Source organism: Oncorhynchus nerka, linkage group LG4, assembly GCF_034236695.1.
Source record: "Oncorhynchus nerka isolate Pitt River linkage group LG4, Oner_Uvic_2.0, whole genome shotgun sequence".
Lineage (NCBI taxonomy): Eukaryota > Metazoa > Chordata > Actinopteri > Salmoniformes > Salmonidae > Oncorhynchus > Oncorhynchus nerka.
This window is the reverse complement of record NC_088399.1, coordinates 53,296,248-53,316,148: the sequence shown is the minus strand read 5'-3', so window position 1 is coordinate 53,316,148 and position 19,901 is coordinate 53,296,248. Positions and strand designations below refer to the sequence as shown.

At 42.2% G+C, this 19,901-nt stretch overlaps 1 protein-coding gene across 6 annotated transcripts in view; it reads right to left on the bottom strand.

The window, feature by feature from the left end:
* Positions 1-548: 548 nt before the first annotated feature.
* The window catches only part of LOC115127624 (dymeclin-like), a 165,507-nt gene continuing 146,154 nt past the window's right edge, over positions 549-19,901 (bottom strand). For 4 of the 6 annotated variants that reach the window (XM_029657241.2, XM_029657247.2, XM_029657252.2 and 1 more), the window contains 3 exons: positions 17,696-17,878; positions 13,935-14,048; positions 549-2,333 (listed from right to left, as the gene is read on the bottom strand). In XM_029657241.2, coding sequence (XP_029513101.2) covers positions 2,184-2,333; positions 13,935-14,048; positions 17,696-17,878 — 447 coding nt within the window. In that variant the 3' untranslated portion in view covers positions 549-2,183. Of the gene's footprint in view, positions 2,334-2,657; positions 2,724-3,131; positions 3,490-13,934; positions 14,049-17,695; positions 17,879-19,901 lie in introns of those variants that run through there. The other 2 variants (XM_065017655.1, XM_065017654.1) reach the window with 2 other exon arrangements.

The window sequence follows — 19,901 nt, the reverse complement described above, 5'->3', positions numbered from 1 at the left end:
CCATGTGTCATGAGAGTTAGCTAATGAAAGGACAGAAAAGAGCAACCGAAGATAGACTCTACACTTTTTGTAACAGGCTTTGGAGCAGTCCAAACCCAGAAATGGAGTAGAAATGTTACATCGTTGTCAGTAGCCGTCATATGGTCTATTCTTTACATTAAATAAAATAAAGTATTATTGTAATTCAGCCATGAAAATTGCTCCAATAAAGAGGAAAAAGCATGAAATTCCGTTCAATAGGGTTGACAAACACACAAAGGATCATATTGTAAACTCCAGCTACCTAAGTGGATTCATACTTCAATTTCACCTCCTTATAGAAAACAGTCTGTCTCTCTGTCGTCATTGTAAATAGAGTAATATACAGATAAAATGTACTCTAGATCTGTACATACCAACCCATCACTTTTTAAACATACACAATAATTTTTTACAATAGATGTTTTTGTGATTACACAGGAGGTATAGAAGACAACTATTAAATTGGTACTTTAGTACGTTGTTACCAGAGTGAGCTAACATTCCAGAATAATTTACTTACACGCAAACAGCAAGATTCTGGTTTTAATACATTCTTCTTATTTTTCAGAGGAAAACAGCGGTCATAACAACCCCAATTAAATAAAATGCTTTCAAGAGTGCTTCTCAAGGGCCTACCAATTGGATATCACGAAATTGAAGAGAAAAAGGCGTATAAGTACAACAAATAAATGATTTGAAAAAGTAGAAAAAAAGAGGTGGTTCTCAAACTTCACGCACTCACTATAGAGAATACTCTCGTTACTGAATGGAAGGAGAGAATACATCTTTGGGTACATCCGAATAATCTCTCCTTTTTCCCCAAAGTGAGCACTTGTTCACCTCCCTTCAATGGATTTACATGTGTGGGAAGTAGTGGACAAGTGCACACTTCAGGAAGAAGTAGTGCACTATAGTAGTGCACTATATAGGGAATAGGGTACCAATTTCGACGCATCCTGGAACATTTACAAGGCTAAATAAACATGTGACAGCCTATACAGTATATAGTTATTTTTATATTTTTAATAATTATGCTTCCTAAATTCAACTTTGTCAGTTGTTGTTGTTCTATATTGACATTAAGACAAATACGTAACTACCAGGAATAAAATTATTTGCTGATGTTCCTTTACAAGGATATTAAGGATCTCATTTTGCTACTGTTGTTGCTGTTGATTGTCGTTTATGTTTTGGTGGGGGAAAATATCAAAATTAATACATAAATACAATAATTTAAAAAACAAATCCTATTAAACAAGCAAATAAACAAACAAACATGATTGTGCACAAAATAACATTGAAATTAAGGACCCCCTGTTTTGCTAAACTACTGATAATAAATAATTACTGTGGTAAAGACATGACTTAAGACAGTCACAAAAGCCTGGTCCCAGATTCTGTATGTGACAAGTTCTGGGACTAGGCTACAGCGACAAGTATCGTATTGACACCTCTAGGTCATCACCAATAGTTAACTGTTATCAACTGTCCAGTCCTCAACCTAGGATCCCAGGTGACCTGCTCTGAATACTCTGACAGTTGAATACTATGAATACTCTGATTTTTTAAATTTCTTTGAACCATAACTACTTTACTTCATAAACAAGAGAAAGATTTAAGCAAACCCAAAAGAACCAAGGGTGAATTTGAAGTGAGGCAAAACCAGAGAAAACCTGAGAAAGACTGAGGACAGAAAATGCACCAAACTCCCAATAATGGAGAAAACAAACAGTCTCTGTTAAGAGTACCATCCTTAGTATTCAGTGCTGCTGTTGAGGTCTGGTTGTGGAGCTGAACCATGTGGAAGCTAGCCTGGTTGTACCAGACTGAATTATGACTCACAATGGTGAGTTCAGTGTTCAGTCTGGACTAACCAGGCTACGTGGAAGCACAGAGGAAAAGTTTGTCTGATATGAACGAATAGGAGCAGAAAGGAAGACCAGTATATTCAATGTCCTCCTGTCTAACATCCCATAGTAACCCAGGGATCTGTCTGTAGAGGCACTTCCAAAGCAGTGCGCGCGCACACACACACACACGGGCGAATCCTAACTTCCACTAAGGTAACATCTCCCATTTACATCGATGCATGACTAAGTGAACATTTGACTAAGGTGGAAGTTTGGATTGGCCCATAGCTAGACAGACGTGAACTCTCACAATCAGCCAGAGTCCATGCTGAAGAGTTCTATGCCTGTAGGGCTCCAGTTAAGGCCTACTCCAGAGTTGAAAACCAGGGACCACACGTAAGGGATGAAGAAGTCTTCAGGCTGGTCCTCCTCCACGTACCTAAACTTCAGCTCCGGGAACTTCTGTAGAGAGACAGAGAAAAGACAGAAGAAGAAAATGTTAAGATAAAGATCAATGGACAGGACAACCACAGAGATGGAGTCTTGATCTTTAGTCTCGGTCTTGAGACTTTCCGGTTTTGACACCATCTCTGGACAAACATACAGTACCTGTCAAAAGTTTGGTCACACCTAGTCATTCAAGGGTGTTTCTTTATTTTTACTATTTTCTACATTGCAGAATAATAGTGAAGACATCAAAACTATGAAATAACACATGGAATTATGTAGTAACCAAAATAGTGTTAAACAAATGAAAATATATTTCAGATTTTACAAAGTAGCCACCCTTTGCCTTGATGACAGCTTTGCACACTCTTTGTATCCTCTCAACCAGCTTCATCAGGTAGTCACCTGGAATAGAATTCAATTAACAGGTGTGCCTTGTTAAAAGTTAATTTGTGTAATTTCTTTCATTCTTAATACGTTTGAGCCAATCAGTTGTGTTGTGACAAGGTATACAGAAGATAGCCCTATTTGGTAAAAGACCAAGTCCATATTATGGCAAGAACAGCTCAAATAAGCAAAGAGAAACGACAGTCCATCATTACCTTAAGACATGAAGGTCAGTCAATCTGGAAAATGTATTTTTTTGTTGTTGAAAGTTTCTTAAAGCGCAGCCGCAAAAACTATTACGCACATCTGATTCAGAGGGGTTGGGTTAAATGCGGAAGACACATTTCAGTTTATTTATTTATTTATTTATTTCACCTTTATTTAACCAGGTAAGCAAGTTGAGAACAAGTTCTCATTTACAATTGCGACCTGGCCAAGATAAAGCAAAGCAGTTCGACACATACAACGACACAGAGTTACACATGGAGTAAAACAAACATACAGTCAATAATACAGAAAAAAAAAAAAAAAAGTCTATATACAATGTGAGCAAGTTGAAAGCATTCAGTTGTACAACTGACTAGGTATCTCCCTTTCCCCATGATGAAACTGGCTCTCATGATGACTGCCACAGGAAAGGAAGACCTCTGCTTCAGAAGATAAGTTCATTAGTTCATCAGGCCTTCATGGTCGAATTGCTGCAAAGAAACCACTACTAAAGGACACCGATAAGAAGAAGAGACTTGCTTTGGCAGGTTTTCCAATGTCTCGCAAAGAAAGGCACCTATTGGTAGACGGGTAAAAAAATAAAAAGCAGACATTGAATATCCCTTTGAGCATGGTGAAGTTCTTAATTACACTTTGGATGGTGTATCAATACACCCAGTAACTACAAATACAGGCATCCTTCCTAAGTTACCGGAGAGGAAGGAAGCCGATGGTCACCAATGGTGACTTAAAACAGTTACAGAGTTGAATGGCTGTGATAGGAGAAAACTGAAGATGGATAAACAACACTGTGGAATGTTGTTGTACTTAATCCACCATACTAACCTAATTGATAGAGTGAAAAGAAGGAAGCCTGTACAGAATATTCTAAAACATGCATCCTGTTTGCAATAAGGCACTAAAGTAATACTGCAAAACATGTGGCAAAGCAATTCACTTTTTGTCCTGAATACAAAGTGTTATGTTTGGGGCAAATCCAATACAACACATTCCTGATTACCACTCCATATTTTCAAGCATTGTTGTGGATGGGTCATGTTATGGTTATGCTTGTAATCGTTAAGGACTAGGGAGTTTTTCAGGATAAAAAAGAAACTGAATGGAGCTAAGCACAGGCAAAGTCCTAGAGGAAAACCTGGTTCAGTCTGCTTTCCATCAGACACTGGGATTTTTATTTTATTTTTTAAACAAGCATTTTGCTACACTCACATTAACATCTGCTAACCATGAGTATGTGACAAATAAAATTTGATTTGATTAATTCACCTTTCAGCAGGACAATAACCTAAAATGAAAGGCCAAATCTACATTGGAGTATTTTACCAAGAAGACAACGAAAGTTCCTGAGTGTCCGAGTTACAGTTTTGACTTAAATCTGCTTGAAAATCTATTTCAAGACCTGAAAATTGTTGTCTAGCAATGATGAACAAACAATTTGACAGAGCATGAAGAATTTGGAAAATAATAATTGTCAAATGTTGCACAATCCAGGTGTGGAAAGCTCTTAGAATCTTACCCCAAAAGACTCACAGCTGTAATCGCTGCCAATGGTGATTCTAACATGTATTGACTCAGGGTGTTGAATACTTATCTAATGAAGGTATGAGTGTTTTATTTAGTACACATTTTTTATTTATATTTTTTACAAATGTTCACATTTTTCTTCTCTTTAACATAAGCATATTTTGTGTACACAGTTGAATACATTTTAATCCCACATTGTAAGAACAAAATATGGAAAAAGTCAACGGACGTGAATACTTTCTGACGGCACTGTATATCTATGTGCGTGCGTGAACCCATTTAGCCTCAGTTACTTGGCTCTCCTAGCTACATCTAGCCCACTCCCTGAAAGCTACACCCCATCTTTGATTTCAGGTGACATCAGGTGAGAAAGAACGCTCGTTAAGGAAGACCTGAGGGGTTGCTTAAGGGTTGGTAAGGTTATAGTTCAGACACAGTGGTAGGATTGTCAAACGTTTGCCTGCCGACAGTACTTAGCACCTCTGAACAGTGTCGGCAGTCAATCTCTTTAGTATTCACACAGCAAAGACCTTCAAGTCGTCAGCTACTAAGCCTTATTAAAATACTCCAAAACAGAAGGGGGAAGTAGTTTTGTTTGACAATGCATGTCCGTGTATGTTGCTTAGCTAGTTAAATAAATAGATAAAAATGGTCAAGATTGGTCTAGATTCCAAAGTTAGCTAGTTAGCTGCGCTAATGTTGTTATTTTGTAGAAAACTCTTGTTGATACTAGCCAGATAGCCACAGCTAGATAACTGCTTAGCAAGATGACGAAGAAACAATTTAATTAACTTTCCATAATCTCATACTGCCAGCGCCAGCCCATAGCCAAATGTTTAGCTAGCTAGCACAACATAGATAGCTAGCTAGAGACATTGCAATAACTCCACAGCTAACACAGGCAGCAGTTTCATGAAAACGAATCCATTGTGATTTAATTAAAATATCAATACCTACCCTGCTCATGCCCAGTAACAGCTAGTGTCCTTCCTACTATCAACAAGAGGCCAGCCAGAAAGTATTTTTCAACCAACAAACCAGCCAAGCCAAGCCCTACCTAGCCCATCCAAGAAATGCAGCAGGCAGGCCTGTATAATCATCAATAATACAGTGATATCTCATCATATCCCACCAGTTCACAGGGCGATGCTTGGGCCACACACTAATCACTGTATTATAGTCTTCATTGTGTCCACTCAACACAATAACAGTTGTGGGTATGGGGGTATCGGTCTGTGGAACAGACTGACATATGGGCTATGGACCCTGTGTGTTCATATGATACTCTGTATCAGCCAGTGCTTCATCTGGCTAGCTATCATTAGGTATTCAATGCATTCAAAACAGCTATCTAGATCAGTCCCTTGTTGCTTGCTGTCAATGTTGTTTTGTAAGAACTTATCTAGCAACTTATCTAGTAATATGGTCAGGTAAACACACTACAGAGCCCAATCCAGACACCCTTGCACTGGCCCCAGTGTTTCCTGGGAAGCAGACACAAACAAGCTGGTCCAGGATTGGCTCATGTTTGGCCTGGTTTCAGCAATTCCCCTCTCTCATTTCCTTCTCCCTCCCTTTCCCTGCCTGCAGAGCAGACTACATACTTGGCTCAGCCTTATGCCAGTCAGAGTCAGACCAGCCCAGGCGTGTATCCCAAATGGAACCATATTCCCTATTGGCACTGGTAATAAGTATTGCATTATAGGGAATAGGGTGCCATTTGGGATGCATGTCAGACCAGCGCCCCCAGCCCTCGCCCCCCAGAACACAGACTGACTGACTGGGTCCATATCTTGACTGTAGGACTCTCTGTTCCCACTCTTACATGGCTTAGAAGGAAAAGGCTTTACAGACCCCAGGCAGACAGAGTGGAATGCAGCTAGAAGCATATTAGAATAATAATAATAAATAAATAAAATTCCACACAAAACAACAAACGTTCATTCTATTATTGGTACGTTTCAGGTAGATGTTCAGGTGTGTTTCAGGTGTGAGGGGCTCGTCTACTTCTCTGTCTGCTGGCCTCTGGAAGCCCCAGTTATGGAGCATTCTCCTCTCTCCTCTCCCCTTCCCTCCTCTCTTCTATACCTCCTCTCCTTTACCACTCTTCTCACCTGTACTCACCCCTTCTCTGTCCAGTCTCCTTCCCTCCTCTCTCATATCCTCCCCTACTCCACTTTACCCTCCGCTCTCCTCTCCCTTCCAAAGGAGCCAAACTGTCTGTACCTTATCACTACAGAACGAGGCAGCGCAGGCCAAACAATACATTCCACAGTCTGAATGCATCCCAAATGGGATACTATTCCCTATATAGTGCACTACTTTTCTGGTCAAAAGTCGTGTCCTATGTAGGGAATAGGGACATAGCCTGTTTGTCATTGAAAGTCGTTGAGCCTGATAGGTGGAGGAGTAACAACACACAACTCTGTTGATATTCAAATTGAGAGGAGGGGGAGTGGGGACTGGGCTCACAGAAGACTGGAAAGGAGAGTGAAAGCCAAGGATGGATGTAGAGGTAGAGTGAAAGCCAGGGAGCGATGTACAGGGAGAGTGAAAGCTAGGGAGAGAGGGAGAGAACCTTGGAGAAGGAGAAGGAGAAGGGAAAAAAGGAGAGAGACCGAGAGAAAGCCAGAGACAGAGGGAGGATGGCTAGCAGGCAGGAAGAGAGAGACAGACAGAGACAGATACAGAGGGAAAGGCAGATAGAGGGAGGCTGGACAGCAGGCAGGGAGAGAGAGGGGCTGGCCCCTAGCCCTGGATGGATCCTTTGTCTCTGTCTAGGGTCTGAGACAAATAATAGGGACAGTCTGGCGCTACTGGGACACTGTGGTGTGGGGAAGAAACATCAGCTGGATATCCCTGGGGCATTCTCACCTTCTGTTAACCCTTTCATATAGATACAGACAGACGGCCAGGGACATACGCATGTCTAGGCTGACTCATTGACTCACAAAGTGTCTACCATGCTGGTCTATGTCTAATTCTATGTCCATGTCTAGTTCATTCGCCACTTATATGCTAATATATGTCTAGTCTAGTTCATCCGTATGTGACTCAAACCTGTGACTCTGTTTGTCCGAAGAGAGATAAAGTCAAAACCGGAGCCCTTGATACACAAACCCAGACCCGGACCCCTTGAGACCCAGATGTCCATGAACATACATCCTTTAATTTGTGTTAGAAGAACATGGTAGACTTGTATAGTCTATGTCTAGTTTAGTCCATCTGTATAGAACCAGTGACTGACTAGACTGTCCTATCATCATAATTTTATAGATTTTTATTTTATTTAACTAGGCAAGTCAGTTAAGAACACATTCTTATTTACAATGACGGCCTACCCCGGACGACGCTAGGCCAATTGTGGCCACCCTATTGGATTCCCATTCACGGCCGGATGTGATACAGCCTGGATTCGAACTAGGGACTGTAGTGACGCCCCTTGCACTGAGATGCAGCGCCTTGTGCCACTCGAGAGCCCACTAGACATATATTAGCATAGAAGTGGTGATTGAACAGACATGGACATAGAATTAGACACAGACTAGCATGGTAGACATGGTAGACACTGAGTCAGCCAGACATGCTGATGTCGCTGGCCGTCTGTCTTTATCTTTATGAAAGGGTTAACAGAAGGTGAGAATGCCCCAGGGATATCTAGCTGATGTTTCTTCCCCACACCACAGTGTCCCAGCAGCGTCAGACTGCCCCTATTATGCGTGTCAGACCTCTTCCCTCAGCCCCTAGGCAGAGACAAAGGACCCATCCAGGGCTCAGATGATAATGGTAAAAGGAAGTCAGAATTAATCATTTGAACTCCACATCCACACATTCAGCTGCTGCCGAACCCACCTCCTGTGATGGGCAGATTCAGATTCACTTTTATTAAATCGGTTAGTTAGATAGCCAGTAAAGATAGATGATCAGTTAGATAGCCAGTCGAAACATAATACAGGCCTTGCCAACTATTGTCCAATTTTCTAGTACTCTACCATGCAAGGCACTAAATAAAGAAAATGTCATTGGTAGCACTGGTGCGCTCAACTTTAAAAAGCTAGGAGCACCACATGAAATTTAGGAGCACCAGAAGCAGATGTTTTGCCCTAGAAACTAATATGTAGCACGGTAAAGACATTTGTTTATTATACAAATACCTGTCATTGAAATGACTAAGTCATTTGTGGAATATTAGGTTTCTGCATTGTGTAAAAGCACAATATTTCCATTGAAAATGTTACTGTCTCTTTAAAAAGGTCAGCTTTGTGATGATGACATGCAAGAAATGTGCCATTCAGTCATTGCAAAGCTGTGATCTCCTGAAGAAGCTATCCCTTTTACATTCTTTCTGTGCCCCCAAGTGTTTGGATAAACTGGTAAAGTTAGATAGCTAGCCAATGAGGTAACATGACTGAACAAAGTGTAAACAAATGGTTAACAACCGCCCACAACATGGTTTATTATGGATGTAAAATGGTCCGGGCGATCTGCTATAGCAGGGTCTCCCAAACTCAGACCTGGGTGCACCTTTAGTTTTTTTGCCCTAGCTCTACACAGCTGATTCAAATAACCAACTCATCAAGCTTTGATTATTTGAATCAGCTGTGTAGTGCTAGGGACCGAGTTTAGGAAACCCTGTACTACAGGAAGATTTTTTTTTTATTAATGTTGCGCTGGTAATATGGGACAGATCCTTAGACCTAGTTGTGCTTGAAGTAAACCATTGTCGCTGTAGTAATGTTGCAACCATGACGCTACCAAATCTGCAATTGCTTTTTTTCTCAAGGGCACTCAAACAATGGTAAAGCGAAGCTTTATCATTACAATTATTAACTGGGAGATTTTTTCCCTAATAATCGCACAGTGCTCCCAAAATTAAACTCCTGTTCGCACAGCAAAATATTGAGTCGCACCTTAGAGCCCTGCTACCATGCCATCTCAATTGAACAAATAGCTAGGCAATGCTCTATATAAGTGCTTTGTGAGGGCATTTAAAGACTTATTGATAATTTCATACAGCATTAATCATTAGCCTATTAATTTGTATTTGGAAGATAAGGTCGTGCCCCAAATAGCACCGTATTCCCTATATAACCCTAACTCTGTAAACAAGGGCACCCTCATAGACGTCATCCTGACCAACTGGCCCTCCAAATACACCTCCGCTGTCTTCAACCAGGATCTCAGCGATCACTGCCTCATTGCCTGTATCCGCCACGGAGCCGCAGTCAAACGACCACCCCTCATCACTGTCAAACGCTCCCTAAAACACTTCTGTGAGCAGGCCTTTCTAATCGACCTGGCCCGGGTATCCTGGAAGGACATTGACCTCATCCCGTCAGTTGAGGATGCCTGGTCATTCTTTAAAAGTAACTTCCTCACCATTTTAGATAAGCATGCTCCGTTCAAAAAATGCAGAACCAAGAACAGATACAGCCCTTGGTTCACTCCAGACCTGACTGCCCTCGACCAGCACAAAAACATCCTGTGGCGGACTGCAATAGCATCGAATAGCCCCCGTGATATGCAACTGTTCAGGGAAGTCAGGAACCAATACACGCAGTCAGTCAGGAAAGCTAAAGCCAGCTTCTTCAGGCAGAAGTTTGCATCCTGTAGCTCCAACTCCAAAAAGTTCTGGGACACTGTGAAGTCCATGGAGAACAAGAGCACCTCCTCCCAGCTGCCCACTGCACTGAGGCTAGGTAACACGGTCTCCACCGATAAATCCACGATTATCGAAAGCTTCAATAAGCACTTCTCAACGGCTGGCCATGCCTTCCGCCTGGCTACTCCAACCTCGGCCAACAGCTCCGCCCCGCAGCTCCTCGCCCAAGCCTCTCCAGGTTCTCCTTTACCCAAATCCAGATAGCAGATGTTCTGAAAGAGCTGCAAAACCTAGACCCGTACAAATCAGCTGGGCTTGACAATCTGGACCCTCTATTTCTGAAACTATCTGCCGCCATTGTCGCAACCCCTATTACCAGCCTGTTCAACCTCTCTTTCATATCGTCTGAGATCCCCAAGGATTGGAAAGCTGCCGCAGTCATCCACCTCTTCAAAGGGGGAGACACCCTGGACCCAAACTGCTATAGACCTATATCCATCCTGCCCTGCCTATCTAAGGTCTTCGAAAGCCAAGTCAACAAACAGGTCACTGACCATCTCGAATCCCACCGTACCTTCTCCGCTGTGCAATCTGGTTTCCGAGCCGGTCACGGGTGCACCTCAGCCACGCTCAAGGTACTAAACGATATCATAACCGCCATCGATAAAAGACAGTACTGTGCAGCCGTCTTCATCGACCTCGCCAAGGCTTTCGACTCTGTCAATCACCATATTCTTATCGGCAGACTCAATAGCCTCGGTTTCTCGGATGACTGCCTTGCCTGGTTCACCAATTACTTTGCAGACAGAGTTCAGTGTGTCAAATCGGAGGGCATGCTGTCCGGTCCTCTGGCAGTCTCTATGGGGGTGCCACAGGGTTCAATTCTCGGGCCGACTCTTTTCTCTGTATATATCAATGATGTTGCTCTTGCTGCGGGCGATTCCCTGATCCACCTCTACGCAGACGACACCATTCTATATACTTTCGGCCCGTCATTGGACACTGTGCTATCTAACCTCCAAACGAGCTTCAATGCCATACAGCACTCCTTCCATGGCTTCCAACTGCTCTTAAACGCGAGTAAAACCAAATGCATGCTTTTCAACCGATCACTGCCTGCACCCGCATGCCCGACTAGCATCACCACCCTGGATGGTTCCGACCTTGAATATGTGGACATCTATAAGTACCTAGGTGTCTGGCTAGACTGCAAACTCTCCTTCCAGACTCACATCAAACATCTCCAATCGAAAATCAAATCAAGAGTCGGCTTTCTATTCCGCAACAAAGCCTCCTTCACTCACGCCGCCAAGCTTACCCTAGTAAAACTGACTATCCTACCGATCCTCGACTTCGGCGATGTCATCTACAAAATGGCTTCCAACACTCTACTCAGCAAACTGGATGCAGTCTATCACAGTGCCATCCGTTTTGTCACCAAAGCACCTTATACCACCCACCACTGCGACTTGTATGCTCTAGTCGGCTGGCCCTCGCTACATATTCGTCGCCAGACCCACTGGCTCCAGGTCATCTACAAGTCCATGCTAGGTAAAGCTCCGCCTTATCTCAGTTCACTGGTCACGATGGCAACACCCATCCGTAGCATGCGCTCCAGCAGGTGTATCTCACTGATCATCCTAAAGCCAACACCTCATTTGGCCGCCTTTCGTTCCAGTACTCTGCTGCCTGTGACTGGAACGAACTGCAAAATCGCTGAAGTTGGAGACTTTTATCTCCCTCACCAACTTCAAACATCAGCTATCCGAGCAGCTAACCGATCGCTGCAGCTGTACATAGTCTATTGGTAAATAGCCCACCCATTTTCACCTACATTATTCCCGTACTGTTTTTATACTGTTTTTTATTTATTTACTTTTCTGCTCTTTTGCACACCAATATCTCTACCTGTACATGACCATCTGATCATTTATCACTCCAGTGTTAATCTGCAAAATTGTATTATTCGCCTACCTCCTCATGCTTTTTGCACACATTGTATATAGACTGCCCATTTTTTTTCTACTGTGTTATTGACTTGTTAATTGTTTACTCCATGTGTAACTCTGTGTTGTCTGTTCACACTGCTATGCTTTATCTTGGCCAGGTCGCAGTTGCAAATGAGAACTTGTTCTCAACTAGCCTACCTGGTTAAATAAAGGTGAAATAAAAAAAATAAAAAAATAAAAAATAATGCACTACTTTTGAAAAAAATGAAAAAAAGGAAGAAAGAAAAAGGGCACTATATAGGAAATAAGATGCCATTTGGGAAACAACCTAAATAAGGGGAATGAGTGAAGAAAGAAAGAAAGAAAGAAAGACAGACAGACAGACAGACAGACAGACAGACAGACAGACAGACAGACAGACAGACAGACAGACAGACAGACAGACAGACAGACAGACAGACAGACAGACAGACAGACAGACAGACAAGGAAGTGATGAGTATCTCTCAGGCAGAGCAGACTGAAGCAGAGTTGAGCGATGGAAGGATCGACCTAGATTATCACACTGCAGTGGTAATATTGTGTCAGGATACATCAGTCAAGTGCAGCATGATATCATTACACTAAAGAAGAGATGAGAAATAAAGCTACACTAGCTGTCAATCAGACCAGTTCCATAACCTGCATAGACAGACATACCTAAACTACAGAATATATACTTGCCTAGATAAAGGATAACGCAGGGGTTCTCATGGGCTACATACGGAAGGTGTTGATACAGGAATCCTGTGCTACAGACACTGAATACTGTACACAGTACAGTATTTGAAAGAAAACAAATACCATTTAAACTCAGGTTCTGACAGATACCTATGCCTAGATGAATAGACTGCAGAGTTTTTTTCCTATATGCTACATAGAGAAATGCTGAAACGGAGGGTGCTGAGATATACAGGAGGATATGGCTGGTCGTCAGACAGAATATCCCTTTTATCCCTTAGCTAGCTAGTTACAGTAGTAGTAGACACAAATGCCTTCCAGTTCCAAATACATGAGACAGAACATGGAACACATGATGAAACACTCAATTAAGGCGTCTGGGCGCTGAAGATGGACCCCATGCCTAGGATACATATTTCCTCCTTGATTATTGTATGGATGGGGAATTGTGGGTAGGCGGCGTCCCGCGGCGAGAGCAAGGTAATGAGGTGCTGCTGTCAGATTTATTTCTCTCCCGGATTACACATCCCAAATGACACCCTATTCCTTATATAATGCACTGTCAAAGGTAGTGCGCTGTATAGGGAATACGGTGCCATTTGTGACACAGGCAGAAGACAAAGTGTCGGAGCGATGGCACCTTCTTGAAATGCCATTACCTGCAGCAGCATATTTACCAGGCAGGAAGGATGGCTGTGATGGGAACATTAATGCTAATGAAGATTTGAGCTGGTCTTTGTCTTAGCTCATCCTCATCCCTAACTCCCCAGTCCCAGACTCCCAAGCTCTCAACATCCCAGCCCATCCCTTTCTTGTAACTCCCAACCCCTTTCCTCCTCCCCATCTCCCATCCTATCCACCATACCCAGCTCCCATCATTAGCTCCCAGCCCCATCCCTCCAGCCTACATTAATCCCTATCCCCATCCCCGATCGCTCCTACCAAAAGTAATCAGATTACGTTCGGGTAATCTAAAAGTTACATGACTAATTACAATTTTGGACAGGTAACTAGTAACTGTAATGGATTACATTTAGAAAGTAACCTACCCAACCCTGTGTGTGTGCGTGTTTATGGTGTTACCTTGAGGTAGTCTGCGTACGTCCGTCTGTGTGTTGGTCTGGGTTCTTACCTGGAGGCGGTCTTTGGGCAGGTTGTGTGTGTGTGTGTCTGTCTGTCGGAGTGCGAGCGTGTGTGTGTTACTTACCTTGAGGCGGTCTTTGGGCAGGGCCTGTGCTCCCTTCATGATGACCTCCTGTACCCTCTCTACTGACAAGTCTGTCCCTGCTGCCTCAAGACGCTGGCTGAAGAAACCTATCACCTGGGGGACAGGGACACACGTCAGAAAAATAATTTGTGTGTGTGTGCATGTTAGCTTGAGGAACCTTTCAGTTGAACTGTTATTTTTCAGTCGTGTGTGTGTGTGTAGTGTGAGAGAGATGGTGTTTTTGTCTGAGTGTGTGTAATTGTAAGTGGACAATTACACACACACACAGTTACACTTTAAGGTCCAGTCTTTTTCATGTGCTTTTTGGTGTCACCACTGACACTCTAGAGAATTAACACTTCAATGAGTCTTGTCTCTGTACATCAATAACATATGTTGATCTGATTGAACTATCATCTCTTCTCTGCTTCTATTTGTATCATCTGGATCCTAATTAATTTAACCCTGTTCTTTGGGTCTTCACAATAGTCTACCATTGCAACAGACGCCCCCCCCCTCCTCACCATCACCCCCTTAGGCAGGGTTGTAGTAGACCACATATTGAGTGTCTCATCTCGGATCCATTTTTACTTGACTCAATCAATGGGGACTTGTAATTTCTTCCTGAGACCAGCCGAGACCCGAGGCTTCATTTATAACCGTGTAAATTTTACACAAAAAAATAGAGATTCATAAACTTGGTGCACGCCATACATACACATGTGTCCCATTATGAATTAGACCGGTTGTGAAAAAGCCCATCCTTCACCTTTTATGGTGACAATTAACACCCTTCTTTGCTGTAAACTTTGGAAGTATTGGAATTAGGCCAAGACAGTATCTAAAGGAAATAGCAATGGCCAACTTGATCAAACGTCTTGGGAGGTGGCAGAATGTTTTCTCTTGCAGTGACATTTGCTGTATCTGATCGTCCCGGAAACACAAAAACAATGACAATAACAAATTGTTTTAGACTTGCAAACAGATCGTTTGCCTTCAATAATGTTCTGCATTGACTTTTTCCTGAACCTAAATATGCTGCACTGCTGCAAATTCGGAAACATTGTCTACTCTGAAAAAAATACTAGCAGTGCTAGCCTACACACATTCAATGCAAAAGATCAACTGTCAAATTCTATTGTAGACCTGTGTTATAACAATAGTTCCTTTCAGATGTATAGAGCAAAAATGATTTATAATGGCCTATTTAATAGGCCCAATTAAATGAGACGCGCATGGTAATTTCTTGTATGGCTACTTGGTGAATATGAACTCTTCATGGCCAGAAAGGTGAGGAATATATTATGCAATGGTAGATATATTTATTATGTTTAGAAATTAAATAGTCTACTCGAGAAATTACAGTATTCAGACATAGCCCACACATGTCAACGGAAACGATGAACCGCCTGCTCTACCGTTAAACTGCGTTTCAGATTGAATCTATTTACTACTGTGAAGTGGGTCCAATTAAATGAGAGATGGGACAAATGGTAGCCTATCCTAACTTGTTGTATAAGCCTATAAGTTATTTTGCGAGTATGAAACCATCACTAACCAGGTTTCTATCAAAGCTTTTGTCGGATTAAAAAAAATATATGACCGGCCTGATGGAAACAGAACATTACCCGGTAAACGTTCCAAACGTCGACAAAACCAAATATGCTAGACAAGGTGGGATCTTTTTGTGCCGATAAAATAAATGATTACGGAATGTTGGTGGAAAATATTTTATGCACAAATATTGATTTAATAACCATCAGATTTGTTGTATTTATTATGGATCCCCATTAGCTCTTCCTTGGGTCCAGCAAAATTAAGGCAGTTTATACAATTTTAAAAACATTACAATACATTCACAGATTTCACAACAGACTGTGTGCCCTCAGGCCCCTCCCTACTCCACCACATATCTACATGACTAAATCCATGTTTATGTATAGTGTGTATGTTATTGTATGTGTGTGTGTGTGTGTCTGTACCAATGTTTGTGTTGCTTCACAGTCCCCGCTGTTCCATAAGGTGTTTTTTTATCTGTTTTTTAAATCAAATTTTACTGCCTGCGTCAGTTACTTGATGTGTAATAGAGTTCCATGTAGTCATGGCTCTATGTAGTACTGTGTGCCTCCCATAGTCTGTCCTGGACTTGGGGACTGTGAAGAGACCTCTTGTGGCATGTCTTGTGGGGTATACATGGGTGTCCGAGCTGTGTGCCAGCAGTTTAGACAGACAGTTCGGTGCATTCAACATAATAAAAGTAAAAGACATAATAAAAGTCATACTTCAATAAAAGTCATATTGAAGTCAACTTGGAGTCACGCGATGATGACATGTTGCGTGGTCTTCCCACTACGACTCGGGAAAGATTGCAATTTATTAGGCTACAGATTAAATAAATTATGGACTTCACAGGGTTGTGAAAGTGTGAGGTGATGAGCTTGCTGCTCCTTTCCAGTAAATATCTAGAGTCTTATTGTAATGGGTCCTATGTGTAGCTGGTGTAGAGAGTCAGGCGCAGGACAGCAGATATGAGTAATAAACACACTTTTACTCAAAATGTAAAATATACAAAGTAACAAATACATGCACACCACGACAGACCGAAAATACAATAAACAATCACTCACAAAAACCCATGGGGGAGCAGAGGGTTAAATAATGAAACAGTAATTGTGGGATTGAAATCAGGTGTGTAAAACAAAGACGAAACAAATGGAAAATTAAAAGTGGATCGGCGGTGGCTAGAAGGCCGGTGACGTCGACCGCCGAACGAACACGGAGAGGGACTGACACTTATTCTAGTGACACGATGGCCGGGGATTGGCTGCCGTTTGACAAATAAAAATCGAGTATTTTGATCATAATAATAATAATCTCATCATGTAGGCTATACGTGTGCTCCAGCCAACAGCTCTCAGAGCCAACAACACGCAGGTAGCGCTGTTGGCTAGAGTGCATGTGCCAACACCAGAGTGGGCACACTCACTATATAACGCAACATTTTTTGTGCGAAAACCATCAGTACAGTTCAAAATGCGATGGAAACCAATTGAATTTGTATTTTTTATTAGTTTAATGGGAATTTAACTGCAAAAGGTATTTTATTTGCCCTACGTCATCACGTATAGCCTTTTATCTGCAACAAGTCCATCTCAGTCACACATATCTTCTGGGGAAAATGCAGATGTTTTAATATTCACATGAAATTCTGTCACCAATTGGATGGAAACCTAGCTACAGTCCCAGACAGACCTCTCAAACAGGATGCAGCACACACAAGCATCAGAGGCAGCAGGGCTGGGTTACAGGGAAAGGAGTAGTGAAGATTAGGCTGCCATCTGTCTTTACTGTTTCGAGACACTTGTTGGAAGACTGAATGACAGCTAGATTAGCTCTCGACAACATAATCATGTTCTTAATTAATATTTTACTATCAGCCCCATGAGGGTACAGAGAGTTACTCATCAATACATTTCAGAAACTTGTATTGAGTTGTACTGCGCTGGTTTCTACTCATCTGACACTTCAATAGTGACCAGCCCTCATACCAAAACTTACAAAGCCTATTCACAAAACTACTGAAGTCTTACGCTTTCTAAATCCTGTTCATAAATTGTAAATTGCCATTGGTTTTCTATGAAGAGTCTTAGATTCATGTTTGAATTTAAATTAATTGGAATGGGGTGCGTGCGTGTGTATGAGCAGTGTCCGTCTGTATGTGCATGCGAGCACTCGATTGTATGCCTCTCTCTCTCACTCACTGTGTCGAGGTTCTGCATGATGTCCTGGAAGGATGGGTGTGTTCTGAACTGTTCAAAGAGCTCTCTCTTGTAGAGCAGGGCGTAGACCAGGTTGGGGTTGTGGTGTAGAGAGTTCGACAGACACGAGTTGATGATCTCCAGCATCATCCTGATCACCTCCTCAATCACATTCAGGTCCTGGGCCTATAAAAGAGAGAGATGACTAACTATTAACATACAGGGTCTATAAAGAGAGAATCTGATTTATTTTATAAGAGACAGAAGAAGCAAGACACAATAGACAACTTTTAGGTGAAACATTTAATGACCTGATATTTCACTTTGGGGGAAAACTGTATGAAAGAATTACCCTGATGTGTCACCTTTGTCTTACTGCAGTAAATTTGATTTTTTTTGCTAAATGTCCAACACAGTGGTCATCTGGTTTAAAGCAAATAGGGATTACATAACCAAAAGAACAAGGCTACTAGAAGTAAAAGGGAAACTTTGTTCCTAGAATCAATGGTTTCCATTGGGTCGTAAATAGAAAGTGACTGTGTGTGAAAGCACGGCAGCCTAGCAGCGGCCATAGCGAGGGAGCCAGAGAGGAAGCCGGGGGCACCACTAGGTCCGTAGCGGTAGTACACAGGGATCACAGGGGCAGGCAGGCGGCAGGGTGGTTGTGTCATGTTGAGGGATACCCATTGTGATGCCTGCGTGGCTGAGATGGTATCTAGCTCCATACAGACTGTCTGGAGTCTCTGGCTAGGGACCAGACAGCACTGCAGCACTCTGCTATGCAAAACAGCAACATATTATGCCTGCCTGCCTGTGAGGGAGGGAGGGAGGGAGGGAGAGAGGGAGAGAGAGAGAGAGAGAGAGAGAGCAGAAGGAGTGGGGAAGTGAAGTCCCTTCCGTGGCTGGATTACAGCCCTGCTCCCTCCCTCCATTACCTCATGCTATCGTTCACTCCCACTTTGTAAACCACCAATCTCTAGCTAACTATGCTCAGAATATCAGGGATCCTAAGTTATTGTAAAGGCTTCAAATCATGTTCTAACAGCTGAAGTATGGTCACTCATCTAAAAATGTGCCATTGGCCTGAAAACAATCATGTAAATACTAAAACTCACAATCATCAATACACCAGACATAAGGGCGTGGTGGTGGTTAGGGCTGTGGCGGTCATGACATTTTGTCAGCTTGTGACGGTCAAGCAAATAACTCCCAGTCTCACGGTAATTGGCCAATAATTAACATAAACACATTTAGCATCTCCTTGCTTCCACACACAGCTTACAAGCCACTGATGCAGACCTTTGGAAAATCTACATTTTTAAAAAGTCTAATAAATCCATGTAATATAGCCTACAAAAAGAACAATAAATCAATTATTTATTTTAGGCAGGTCAAAAGAAACATAATATGAAGAAAATGTAGTCTGTTTCAAATGAACAGAATAGCTGTCCTTATGTTAGGCCTTGATCTGGCTATGCCATATGGCGGTGGGCTACACTAGTTCATTTAGCAGACAAGATTTGCTTAGAATTCCGTGGAATTATTTTATAGTATGAAGAATACAATTGAACATAACTGAATAAAATAGAAAGGATATTTTCTACAAATGATTTGGGGGAGTGCGCACATGCGGCTATTCTGTGTTGAAAAGTTAACAAAGATACTCCTATATGCTTAATTATTTATGTGACTTTAGTTGTGAAACAGATGAGCTCATGTAGTGTTTGATTAGATTTTCGAATACATTTGCATTGATGTCAGAGTGATTGCAGGGACAATAGAGTACTGAATTGGAGGCAGTTAGCAAGTTTGGTAGGCTACAAATGACCATCAGCAGCATCAGAGCTTGGAGACGCCTATTTGGAGAAGTCTAATTACCATGATTACCATACAGTCACTGTAACGGCCCTAGGGGCGGCAGGTTGCATTGGGCCAGTAACCCGAAAAGTTGCTGGTAAAAATCTGTCCTTCTGCCCCTGAACAAGGCAGTTAACCCACTGTTCCCCGTCATTGTAAATAATAATTTGTTCTTAACTGACTTGTCGAAAGGGAAATAAAGATTATATAAAAAAAATTACCCTCCATAACCATCTGTGCACCCACAGAATAAAATAGAACATATGCTATGGGTCTACCACTCTATAGCTCCAAACAACAGCTGGGTACTAGCAGCAACAACACACCATACCATTTCAACTGCATAGGGACT